Below are 12,912 nucleotides of genomic sequence, written 5' to 3'. Positions count from 1 at the left end.
ACCTCCATACTGTTGTCCATAGTGGCTGCACCAATTTACATTCCCACCAACAGTGTAAGAGGGTTCCCTTTTCTCCACACCCTCTTCAGCAGCATTTATTTTTTGTGGACTTATTATTTGTGACCCGTGTGAGGTGATACCTCATTGTAGTTTTGATTTGCGTTTCTCTAATAATTAGTGATGTTGAGAATCTTCTCATATGTCTGTTGGCCATCTGTATATCTTCTTTGGAGAAATGTCTCTTTAGGTCTTCTGCCCATTTTTTGATTGGGTTGTTTGTTTTTTTGATATTGAACTGCATGAGCTGTTTGTATATTTTGGAAATTAAGCACTTGTTAGTCACATCATTTGCAAATATTTTCTCCCAGTCAGTAGGTTGTCTTTTTGTTTTGTTTATGGTTTCCTAGAAGAGATTAATTTTTTTGAAGAGGTTTTTATTGTGAAAATGAGAAAAAAAAAAAACACCCCATGAATTAACAGAATAGATTATTCAAAACCAAGATTACCTGAAACAGAGAAGTGGAAAAATGGACATTGATAAATAAAATCTGTGGCATATCCCAGTGCACTTTTGGTATACATAGATAATCAAAATTTATCATTACTGTTATTTTTAACAACTCAATCCCTTCAATAAATACAGTTGCCTTGAAATATGACCCTAAAAGATAGCTAGAAGTAGATACAAACATTTTCATTTTTAATACATTTTAAAGAAGCAGCATAAATTCCTTTATTACACATAAATTATCATTTTAAATAATTTAAAATAACATTTTATTATTAAACATGAAGCAACATTGTTGAAAGATATTGTCTCATTATCCTGCCAATCTCCAGTTAATCAAGGCCTTATTCAGTATGCACTAGGGCTCAGCACACCCAAAAATAGTTTTTAATGATGTACAAAAACAGATCCAGTTAAGGTTTTGTTGTGATTGTTACATGTTATACTGTTATATGCTATTTTTCAGAGCTATATTGAAACATATTAGCTCAATATTTCTGTCTCACTTTATAGAAAATAAAATTTCACTTATCAGTGAAAAGGAAGAGGCAAAAGGCAAAAATAAAAAAAGAGAAAGAGACATTTAGCATTGATCAAGACGTAAGCCTCGGAACCTCTTTTTCAGAAAGCAGTGGAGATTAGCAAGAATGGAAATGAAAAAACAAGAAAATTGAATTCTCAGTGTTGACACAGTTCCTAAAAAGTAAGATAATTAAAAGCAGCTTTTTAAAAAATATTTATTTTATTTATTTATTTTTGGCTGCACTGGGTCTTCATTGCAGCGCGTGGGCTTTCTCTAGTTGCGGCGAGCGGGGGCCACTCTTCGCCGTGGTGCACGGGCCTCTCATTGCAGTGGACTCTCCTGTTGCGGAGCACGGGCTCCAGGTGCACAGGCTTCAACAGTTGTGGCATGCGGGCTCAGTAGTTGTGGCTCACGGGCTTAGTTGCTCCGCGGCATGTGGGATCTTCCCAGACCAGGGCTCCATCCCGTGTCCCCTGCATTGGCAGGCGGACTCCCAACCACTGCACCACCAGGGAAGCCCAAAGGCAGCTTAAAAAAATTTTTTTTTTCTATTTTAATTTTAAATTTTGGTTGCGCCTGGTCTTAGTTGCAGCAGGCAGGCTCCTTAGTTGTGGCTATCTGGCTCCTTTAGTTGCAGCACATGTGCTTCTTAGTTGCGGCCTGTGGGTCCCTTAGTTGTGGCATGAGAACTATTAGTTGTGGCATGCATGTGGAATCTAGTTCCTGACCAGGGATCGAACCCGTGTCCCCTGCATTGGAAGGCAGATTCTTAACCACTGTGCCACCAGGCAAGTCCCTTAAAGGCAGCTTTAAAAAAAAATTTTTTTTTAATTGAAGTATAGTTGATTCACAATGTTGTGTTAGTTTCTGGTGTATAGCAAAGTGATTCGGTTATACATATATATTTTCTTTTTCATATTATTTTCCATTATGGTTTATTACAGGATATTGAATATAGTTCCCTGTGCTATACAGTGGGGCCTTGTTGTTTATCTATTTTGTACATAGTAGTTTGTATCTGCTAATCTCAAACTCCTAATTCATCCCTCCCCCACCCGCTTCTCCCTTTGGTAACCGTAAATTTGTTAAAGGCAGCTTTAAACAAAAAGGTGGTGAATGGGTTAATACCAAGACCAGCCCCTAGTCTCCCAGTAGCTCAGCTACTTCCTGCTGCCCAGCACTCAGCCCCCCCTGGGACACAGCATCATTCCACTCTTCCTGTCCCTTCCTCCTCCCCATGCTTCCTCCGCGGGCTCTTAGTAGGAAAGCAATATGATGTAGTACCTCACGCTAACGGATCAATCACCGGTGGATAGGCTTAATCTCTCTTGCTGCACGTTAGCACCAAATTTGTTATTCACTGTAAGGAATGGCCCCTCCAACTACATTCCTCCCTCTCCCAAAGAACAGGGAACTGAGAAGTCAGAGAAGTTCAGGAGAGGGCAGGGTTGGGCGGTCCAGCCTTTAGAGTTCTCCACATCCGACTCTCAACTCTGCTTTCTGCTCTAAAGCATCTTTATCACTGAGCAGAGGATGCTGTGCTGGGCCATCATTGCAGATCCAGCAACATCCCTCCTCCCTCCCCTCAGACTGGGAGGTACATATTGTTCCATAACCCTTTGCCAGCGGGAACCATTACGTTTCCCCAGGGGGAGGCAGCTGCCTGAGGTGTGGGAGGCGGGAGAGGAGCAGCAGCCATCCTTCACCTCTGGCAGGACGGTGGACATTCGGGGGGTGGCAGCTGTTTGTTTTTCCTGCACTGGCTGGGATATGAGGCTGCAGCTCTTCCGAGGAGCTCGTGCCACTCTCTTCCTTGGTGCTGTTGGCTTCTTGGCTTCCTGAGATTCCCTCATTTCCCCAAAGACCTCAGGGCAGTTCCTTGACCTTCACTTTCCCAGCCTTTCGGAAGGGGAAGGTTGTGGAAGCACCTGCTCCCTCCCTGCTTTCGGTTTTCCTGATAGAACTTTGGCTGATAGGGGCACTTTGGCTGACTTGCTTATTCTCTGCTGTCCTCAGAGTAAGTTGTTTAGTTTTCCCACCAAGAATGCAAACCAGTGATGACTCTGGATGTGCTCTAAGTTTGTAATAAAGCACATTTCTTGGTATTTCCTAGTCATTTTATACACTTTTCTTGAAATCTCCCACACCCCCTCCCGGAAAAACTCAAGAAAACAAAGGAAAGCACCATCACTGTTCGTTAAATGTTTTCATTTATCAAAGCTGCTATTGTTGTTATTGTATCTTGCTTCATACCAGAATTGTGACAAAGGGCAATTAGTTTTAGAGAAAGTGAAGAAAGGTAGGAAGGTTGCTTTAATTTTTCCCAAACCTGGCTGGAGGGGAAATTCACACATCCTTCCAGTTTATGAAACAGGCGCCGGATCTTTATTAAACTGGCCAGCAGAAGAAGGTCATCCCCGTTCAGGTATCGGAGTGCTGGAATCTCTTTAGGGTTTGGTAGCTTTTCAGGAAAGAGAGAAGGGAAACTCAGGGTCCAGGGTGGAAATGGTGACTGCAGAAGCAGGAGGTGGGAGGAGGCGAGAGGCGACACTAGTTTGGGGCTGGATTCCCTCTTGAGTCTAATTATCTATAAATAGGGGCAGTGGTGTTAATTCTAATCCGAACAGGAATGAGTTGAGATGCTCTGGAGATTTGAGAGACTAGAGCAGGCCAGACCACACAGAAATCGGATACTTTCTTTCAAATGCTTAACAGTGTATTCAAGTCATTTACCAGCATCTGCTGGGGGAAGCACAGAGATGCTGCAGGCACCCCGTCCCTGGGACACGCCCAGTGCGGAGAGCATGGTGGGTGCGGGCCTAGAGGCTGGGAATTCCCTGAGCTGGGCTTTCCAGAAGGAGCCGGGATGACTAAGGCTCCTTTCCTTCTCCTAAAGTGCGCCCCAACCTCCAGGAGGCCCTTCCACACGAACCTCCCCACGACCCTCCTTGCCCTCCACGCTCCCCACTTCCTTACGGCCTTGAGTGATTCAGGCTGACGCTGTCTCCTCGCAGCTGCGGGAAGGTCAGGGGTCTGTTAGGGCAGCCTTGCCTGAGGTGTTTCCAAGCTGCGGCTTCTGAGGCAGCCCAGGAGGGCTGCGTAGCCTCGGCGGGGCGGGGCGGGGCGAAATGCAAGCCCACCTACTACCTCCTGCAAAGCTGAGTGACCTCTTACCTGCCAGAGACGTGAGAACTCGCAGCATCTTCCTGCATTTTCATCCCTCCCCGCGTTGGAAGGGAGGAAGGAGGGAGGGAGGGGGAAGGAGGATGAGATGGCTGAGTAATGAGGATGGATCTCCATTTTCAGTTTACCTTGGATCCCAAATTCCATAAAATGGCAGAAAACATTTTCAGAGAGTAAATCAATAGGAAATAGGAAAGATTTTTTTATCAGCAGGAATAATCTTAAGGAATTGCTGAAAATCAAGAAGCAGCTGGGACCACATCCGTAGAGAGAGAAATGACCAGATGGAACCACTAATCCCAAACACACACATTCTGAGCGCAAAGTCAACAGCAGTGGGAGGAGGAGAGGCCTTGAGGTAAGGCCTCCCCTTTGTGTTGAGCAGCGGTGCCCACAGGCTGAGGCTGGAAGCCTGGCGCTGGAGATCGCCTTCCACCCCTCAGCAGCACATGCCACTCTCCTCCACAGTTAGCAGAAGGACACTTCGGTAAGGAGAACATGCAGGAAAACAGGGATTCTCAATGAGAGGCACCAGATTTACCTATCAGAGATGCTAATATTCAGGGAAACAGACCTTAGAATAAATATATGTGTATATATGTAGTAAATATTTTCTGAGGGATCTGGGAGAATTATTGTCAAGGAAAATAACTAGAGGACTTGGAACTTAGTTCTACGCATATAGAAAAAAAGATAACGTTAATTTTAGAATAACCATTAAAATATAACGTATTAAAAGATCAAGTCTGTTAGGTTGAGGAAAGCAACAAAAGATGTGTTTGCAGGGACACATCTAACTCAAAACTACATAAAAAGGTTGCAAATCAAAGGATGAAAAAAAATGTATGAAGCCAATGCAAACTAAAAGAAAGCAGGTGTAGCAATTTAACATCATATGAAGTAGCATTTAAGGCAAAGACCATTAAGAGGGAAACTGGGAATAATACATATTGATGACATTAAAATTTTTTGTCAAAATAGAAACAGAAACCCTCAGTGATATGCTGAGTCATGTAATGGGCACAGCTGAAGGGCAAATAAGTGAGGTGGCCCAGGGGTGAAAAGTATAACTCACTATGAAGACAGTCGACACCTTTAATTTCCTAACAATAGAGCTTCAGGACAGATAAAGCAAAACCTGATAGAAATTGTAGGAAAAAATGTACTAATTCAGTCATATTGGGAGACTTTCATACATCTCTCAGAAATAAATCAACCATACAAAAAGAAAAGGATATAGAGAGAAGTGTAAATAGAACATTTAGACATATACAGTTTTGTGCTAATCAGTAAACCTTTTGGGGGGGGTCAAATATACATGGAACAGTCATAAATTGTGTCATCAACCACCAAGAAAATATCAGTACATTTTAACAGCAGGGAAAAAAATGCAAGCGATATTCCTTGACCATTTAGAAATTAACAAGAAAAGGATAGCAAATTTAAGAAATCTATTTGAAAATTCAATAACTACTGAGTTGAAGAAATCAGAATACAAATCATAAACCCTTTAGAGGTGAAAGGAAATGGGAGCGCTACATATTGGAACCTGTGGCATATATATATGGCCAAAGGGGCACTGAGAGTGCCAGGGTAGGGGTGGGGGTGGTGCGAGTTTACACGGGGTGGTCAGGAAAGGACTCTGTGAGCAGAAACCTGAGGGAAGTGCAGCAGCTATGTGCTAAATGGGGGAGGAATATTTTAAATTGAGTGAATAGCAGTGCAAAAGCCCTGTGGCAGCGACATGCCTGTTATTGTTTAGCAACAGCAAAAAGGCCAGGGTGGCTGAAAGAGAGTGGGTAGGAAAAGAGGACTACAGAGGGAATGTTAATAGAAGGAAGTCCAGATCACATACAGTATTGTAGTTATTTTATAGGATCTTGGCTTTTACTCTGAGTAAGGTTAGAAGTCGCTAGTTTTGACCAGACTTTTGTTTTCAAAATATCACCCTCACTATCGTGGCAGAATTGACTTTGGGAAGACCGGAAGCAGGGAGACTTAGGAGGAGGCTACTGTAATCATTTAAACAAGAGATGGATTAGGTACATGAGGCAGATAAGGGTGGTAGTATTGAAGGATGCCAGGAGTGTTAGAGTCTGGAGGTACGTTGGCGGTAGAGTTTATAGGACTTGCAGATGAAAGACGTGGGGTTGTGAAACAGAGAGGAGGGTAGCAACCCCAAAGTTTTGGGTCTGAGCAACTGAAAGAAAGCAGTTGCCATTTCCTAAGATGGAGAAGACCCAAGGTAGAGCACGCTTTCAAATGTCATTTTGCTCTGTGAAGTTTCTAATGCCCTTTAGACACCAGATGGAGATGGAGGGCTGGAATCAGATCTGCAAGTTTAGAGTTCCTGGGAGATCCACCTGGAGATAAATGGAGGGGTTATCAGCAAGCAGATGGTATTTCAGGACAGAAAACTAAAGAGATCACCTAGGGAGTGAGTATAGCTAGAGAAAAGATGAGCCCAACGACAAGCCCTGGAGCCCCTCAATATTTAGAAAAAGGCGGGGGTGAAGAAAATAGGCAAAGAAAAATGAGAAGGAGTAGCCCTTGAGGTAGAAGTAAAATCAAGGGAGAGTAGGTCCTGGAAGCAAGGGAGGAAATTCTTCTAGGAGGAGGAAGTGAGCAACTGTGCCCAATGCCACTGAGAAGGCATTAGATTCAACATAAATTAACTATAGTACATATGAAATATTACATAGCAACAGAATAGACAAATATGCTTGGATATGTAGACATGAAAGAATCTTTAACAAATGTTAAATGGAAAACAGAAATAGAACAAGCCTAATAATACAATCAGTGTAGTCTGATCCAATTTTTATCTTAAAAAGATGTATGTGAATAATTTTTAAGTACATAGAAAAGAGAAGTACACACCAAATTTTCAGTGGTGATTACCTTTGGGAAGAGAATTAGAATAGAAGAAAGGATGAAGGGGTGTATCTCATTTTTTTACTCTCTATATTTCTATATTATTTGAATCTTCAAATATGAGAATGTATTCACGTATCACTTTTGGAATTTTAAAAAAATGAAAGGGTGATCATGAGGATGATGAGAAAAGCAATCATTTTTAACATCAAATTCTTTCCTTTGCACCAACTCTTTTTTCTGATTAAAATTCATTTCGAAGGAGGGAAGTGAGAAAGAGAAAGAGCATTTTTGACATTTCTGGTAAAAATGCATTTACCATGAATGTAATGAACCAAAAAAAGGCTATATTGTAAATTTCTAACCAAGGAAGAAGCTTGTTTGGAGCCTGACAGCTGACTGCAGTAGCTAGACTGACTGGAAGTAGCTCAAATAGTGCTTAGCACATTGTAGACCCTTGCTCCATGTTGGCTGAATCTGAAGTCTCCTTTTTGTTTGGTGTTTATGAAATATCCCTGCCTGTGTGGGATCCTGAAGTCATATTTCCACTTACTTAAACGTATAGACTTTTTAGAAGCTGGAGACATCTTTGAAGTTTGGAACAATCTCTTCCTTGAGTAATTGATGAAACAAGGTCCTCAGAGTTTAGGGGACTTATTCAAAGTCATATACTATATATGCTCTATATGTGACATAGATCTCTATTTATATCTTTCTCTACATGCCTATATATATTTCAGCTTTACTGAGGTATAACTGACAAACTTTACATCTCTATTGAGCTATCATTTGCTAAATACTTAGTCAGTTCCAAGCACCATGCTAAGTACTTTGCATTCTCATTGAATCTTCACAGCAATCTGTAAGAGAGGAATCATTATCCCCATTTTGTAGAGGAGGGAACTGAAGTTCAAGTTCAGCCACTTAGCTAAGTGGCAGAGCTGAGGTTTGAAACTACGTCTCTGTAACCCGAAGTCTGTGTTCTTAACCATTGTGCAGCATTGCTGGTCACTGAGAGTGTACTCTGGGCCATGCCCCGGGCAGGATAAAGGAATCAGTAAGACAGATTCTGTCCTGCAGGAGCTCACCATCCAGTAGGAAAGACAGCCATGAAGGCAAGTAAGGCTCATGGTTCAGCAAGTGCAGGGACAGAGGTGCGTACACGGACAACCCAGAGAAGGACATTTTCGACCCTGATTGGACAAAGGGCTAGGAGCTCTGGGAAGTGTTTCCAAGGAGATGGGGCTTGTGCTGGGTCTTGAACATGGTCAGAACCCAGGTCTCCTGACTCAGCCAGGGGCTTTCTGCTAGAGCACAGAGAAAACCGAACCCAATACAAAATCCCAAAACCAAACCCCCAAAGCTGCACTACCTCAGTCAGAGAGTAAACACTCAGTAAATGTTATTTGGAATCAAGTCTGAACTAAAAGGAATTTCTGAGGAAGAAGAAACAGTAAGGTTGCCTCAATTTCATATGAGACTTTCACTATATGTTTTTTCATTGAACTCCAAAATTCACAGTAGTGCACAGTAGATTACACACAAGTATAATCTATCAATAATAACACTAACAAACATTGTTTTACTCTTATTATTCTAAATGCTTTCAACTGTTTATAAAAATGTACCTACCTTCACTTTGGTTCCGACACTGATTCTTGCCTGTTGGCCCATTGCCAGAAAAGTGATTGAAATCTTGTCTTGTTCTAAGATGCGGATTCCAACATAATGGTTCAAAGCCAGAAAGACAGGTTTAAATGAAACAAAGGGTGAGGAAGTGACGGAACTTGACCAATTCCAAGCCCTTACTCTGTTGCCAGCTTGATCTGAATATTGACCGCCCAAGATATTGATGTATACCCTGGGCAGAAAGGAAATGAAAAATCATAAACAGTAACATTATAATTCAACCTTGAATTAGCCCGGTCACTTGCTAACCAAAGGGAGTAGCAGTTTATACTAGCCAATAGCATATGAATAGTGGAAAACCTCAGGTAGTCTTAGGAGCAATAATACTGTGACCGAATTCTATACTAATTTGAAGTACTGGGTATGGTTTAAGACGTAGTAATAAGCCAAAATGGGTCCAAAGGCTGGAACCAGGATGGTAAAGGGATCTGGAAAATGATGTGCTGGGGAGGATGAAGAGGGAGCACAGAAGGTTTAGTTTGGATAAGAAGAAATACAGGAGAGCAGGCTCTACCTGGAAGAGGGGAGAAGACTAGTACTTAGATTTTCCCTGTGTCAGAATGAAGATCAGTGAGTGTAAGTTCTGGGAAAGGCCAAATTGGCCTCAGTACAGAGACCTGTTTTCTAACAGTACCCAGCAACTGGGGGCCAGGAGTCCTTCTAGGAGGCCTCTCATCAGGGCCAGTGTGGGCAGGAGAGGCTCAGGGATCATCTCTGAGATCACTGTGGTTTAGAAGAGTTTGGTAATGGAGCAGAAGGGGGAACTGAGGCCAGCAGGGCCTCCCCAATCTCTTAGCGTTGTTAATGCCACATTTTACCACATTACCTACAGATGTAGCCCTGCACAATCTGAGATCCTGTGGCACTAGTGACTGCCATCCTACTCCATGAGCTCCTTTGCATACCCTCTCACTTTCTTCCATCTGGGGTCACCATCTCTTTCTCGAGGAGAGAGGATAGGTAGAGTTCTGGGTACTTAGCTGGCTTAATTTGATAATAAATTATTTTTTTTTAAACCAGATGAATTGGCCATGAGGGCTCCCTAGAGTAAGATAACTCACATCCTATTTTCCCAGCTTTGATGAGTGGCAGTAATCTGATAACAAAAGTACAACTGAGAAATTGAGGTGATTATCTTTGTATCTGGGAGGAGGGAGATTTAGTTTTATCTTGGTACGTGGGTGAAAATAACATTTGGCTAAAATTATCTAGATAAATTGTTTATTTAATAAATTTTCTTTGAGCCTATGCCATGTACAGATACATGTTATGTAGTGGCAAAGATGCAGGGTGTGCCTTCAAGGGACTTCAGTCCTGCAGGGGAGGTGGGCTTGCTACACAAGAAGCAGCGAGAGGGGCTATGAGAGTGTCAAGGAGTCATGTCAGAGGGCCCAGGAGTTCAGTCGGTGGCTGGGAGGTCTTTGCTGGTAAAGGGAGAAGTCTTAGAAGCCAGTGAATATCTGGTGACAGTTGATATAGTGCCCCACCAGATGTGATGCAGAGCTGCTACTGAACCCTGAAGGATAAGCAGAAAGTCTCCAATAGACTTGGAGGTAATGGATTGACTACTGCTTTGAACTAAAAGTACAAATATCTCCCTGTGTCCTAACTTTCTCAAGTACTGGCAGAGTGTTCAAACTTTTGTCAATTATTGGCAGAGTGTCTCAAGATAAGATTGTTATACCTGTAAATAAGTGAAAGGGAGAGACTATCTCTTTCTGAAAAGCTTCAAAAGATTAAATTGTATTTGAAGTTAGAACCCAAATTTCACTTTCTCAGACTAAATGAAATAATATGAAGTCACAGAGTGTATAAGTTAGTAGATCGAAGGCATTAGGACCTTCATTTCTCTAGAGATTTTGTTTGTATATTATTGTTGTTGGTTGTGGCTATGGGAAGCCTACTTGTTAGGGATATATCTCAAACAGTAACAACACAGTATGGCAGCTGTCCATTGTGAATTATTTCCATAGATGAAGCCAGGATAACATTAACAGGGCATAGCCTCTAGAGAGACTGCCTGGGTTCATATCTCAGATCCCTAGGATGGCCATATAATTTATTTAGAGATTTTTTTCTAATATTAAAATTGTATAGTTTATATTTTCTTTCTGTTTATAGAAAAAAATATGATGAGCTTTGTTTTACGTAGTTGCCTGGGATTTTTCCACTAAGCAGCATATGGAATGACATAAATCAAAAATTTATCTGAGTTGAACATTACTATCTAAAGACCACTAATGTAAATAAATCTTCTTAAAGCTATTTTTGTCTTTCTAGTTATAAGATGAATAAGATCTGGGGATCTAATGTATAGCATAGTGATTATAGTTAACACTGTATTATAAACTTGAAAGTTGCTAAGAGAGTATATCTTAAATGTTCTCAGCACAAAAAAGAAATGGTGATTATGTGACATGTTGCCGGTGTTAGCTAATGCTATAGAGGTAATCATTTTGCACCATATAAGTGTATCAAATCGACACGCTGTACACTTTTAACTTACGCAGTATATGTCAATTATATCTCAATAAAGTTGAAAAACTACAAGGAAAAATAAAATTTCACAAAACCCAAGAAACAAAATGACAGCAGGAGGAACCTAGAAGCCTACCAGACATTTCCATTGGGATGATAGCAGGAACTTCTACCCGAAGAATCTAGCACTGCCAGGATTGCAGGGTTAGTGGGCACGTCTTCTTGGACTACGCAAGTGAAGCCATTTATCTTATTGGGCACTCGGATGATGGCTAGGTTTCCAGATGGGTAGCTGAAATCAGATAAGGTCATTTGAGTTCTTCTAATGGTCTTTAACTATACTGGGAATAAATTCAATTTATAAGAGAGCCCTTTGAAACTAGAAAGCATTCTGAAAATGGGAGGGTTATTACAAAATAATTTCATGCTTTTTATGTGGATCAAAATATATTTATGAGACACAAAAATCCTCAACAAAAATGCCAGCAAATGGAATCTAGCAGCATATAAAAAGGATTATGTACCACGACAAAGTGGAGTTTATCCCAGGAATGCAAGGTTGGTTTACCATCTAAAAATAAATTAATGAAACATACTATATTGATAGAATAAAGAGCAAAAAACAGATGATCATCTCAATAGATGCAGAAAAAGCATCCGACAAAATCCAATACCTTTTCATGATAAATGACTCAATGAACTAGGAATAGAAGGGAGCCTCCTCAACCTGATAAAGAATGTCTAACAAAACCCCAGAGCTAACATCATACTTAATGATGAAAGACTAGGTGTTTTCCCCCTAAGATCAGGAACTAAACAAAAATGTTCACTCTTTCCACTGCTGTTCAACCTCACGCTGGAGGTTCCAGTCAGGAAAATTTTGTGAAAGAAAAAGACATTCAGATTGGAAATGGAAGAAGTAAAACTATCTCTATTTGCAGATAACATGCTCTTGTATATAGAAAATCCTAAGGAATCCACAAAATAATGTTAAAACTAACAAAAGAGTTCAGTAGGGTTGTAGGCTAAAAGGTCAATATATAAAAATAAGTTGTATTTCTATACACTAGCAGTGAACATTTTGAAAATGAAATTAAAATAATTCCACTTACAGTAGTGTCAAAAAGTATAAAATATACTGAGGATAATTCACTAACTGTTAATATTCAGTCCTATCTCAGCTGATCGGAAGTCCAGAGGTGAAGTAAACACAAAATTGATTCTGAATCATTTTGAAAATCAGCCATAGCCTTCAAAGGAGTGAAAACGAATTAAAGCCAGGGCAGGAAATGATAACTAATGATACAAGCTGGGGAAGTTATTTAAAATTTTTTGATATAATTAAAACAAAAAACCTACACTCTTTCTCAAAGGGCCTAGGGAACTAAAACTTAATTACACTTCCTATGCCATGAAAGCCATTTTTTCTGGTTTCTTACTAGGGTTTGACTAAACATTTAGGCAACTATGACTAAAAATGACTTTCTCCTACAAAATGAGGCCCTTAGTTCGCTAAAAAGTCCTTCTCATTTCATAGTTTTGTTTTACTTTCCTGGAGATATTAAATGGCCTTTGTGTCAAAATAGCAAATGGTCTGATCATCAGGCAGAAGTTCAAGTGATCAATAACTGAGTGTTCCATAAAATGGATATTGAAT

General features: G+C 40.8%; 1 protein-coding gene across 1 annotated transcript in view; it reads right to left on the bottom strand.

Annotated features, from left to right (window-relative positions):
- Positions 1-3,228: 3,228 nt before the first annotated feature.
- Positions 3,229-12,912, bottom strand: part of ERICH6 (glutamate rich 6) — a 33,482-nt gene continuing 23,798 nt past the window's right edge. Inside the window, exons 11-13 of the mRNA XM_061192765.1 lie at positions 11,392-11,547; positions 8,721-8,949; positions 3,229-3,492 (exon numbers count right to left, since the gene is read on the bottom strand). Of these exons, the coding sequence (XP_061048748.1) occupies positions 3,229-3,492; positions 8,721-8,949; positions 11,392-11,547 (649 nt within the window). The remainder of the gene's footprint in view (positions 3,493-8,720; positions 8,950-11,391; positions 11,548-12,912) is intronic.

This window comes from Eubalaena glacialis, chromosome 6 (genome assembly GCF_028564815.1).
Source record: "Eubalaena glacialis isolate mEubGla1 chromosome 6, mEubGla1.1.hap2.+ XY, whole genome shotgun sequence".
NCBI lineage: Eukaryota > Metazoa > Chordata > Mammalia > Artiodactyla > Balaenidae > Eubalaena > Eubalaena glacialis.
Note: the sequence above shows the minus strand (reverse complement) of the source record. Positions and strands in the feature narration are given on the sequence as shown.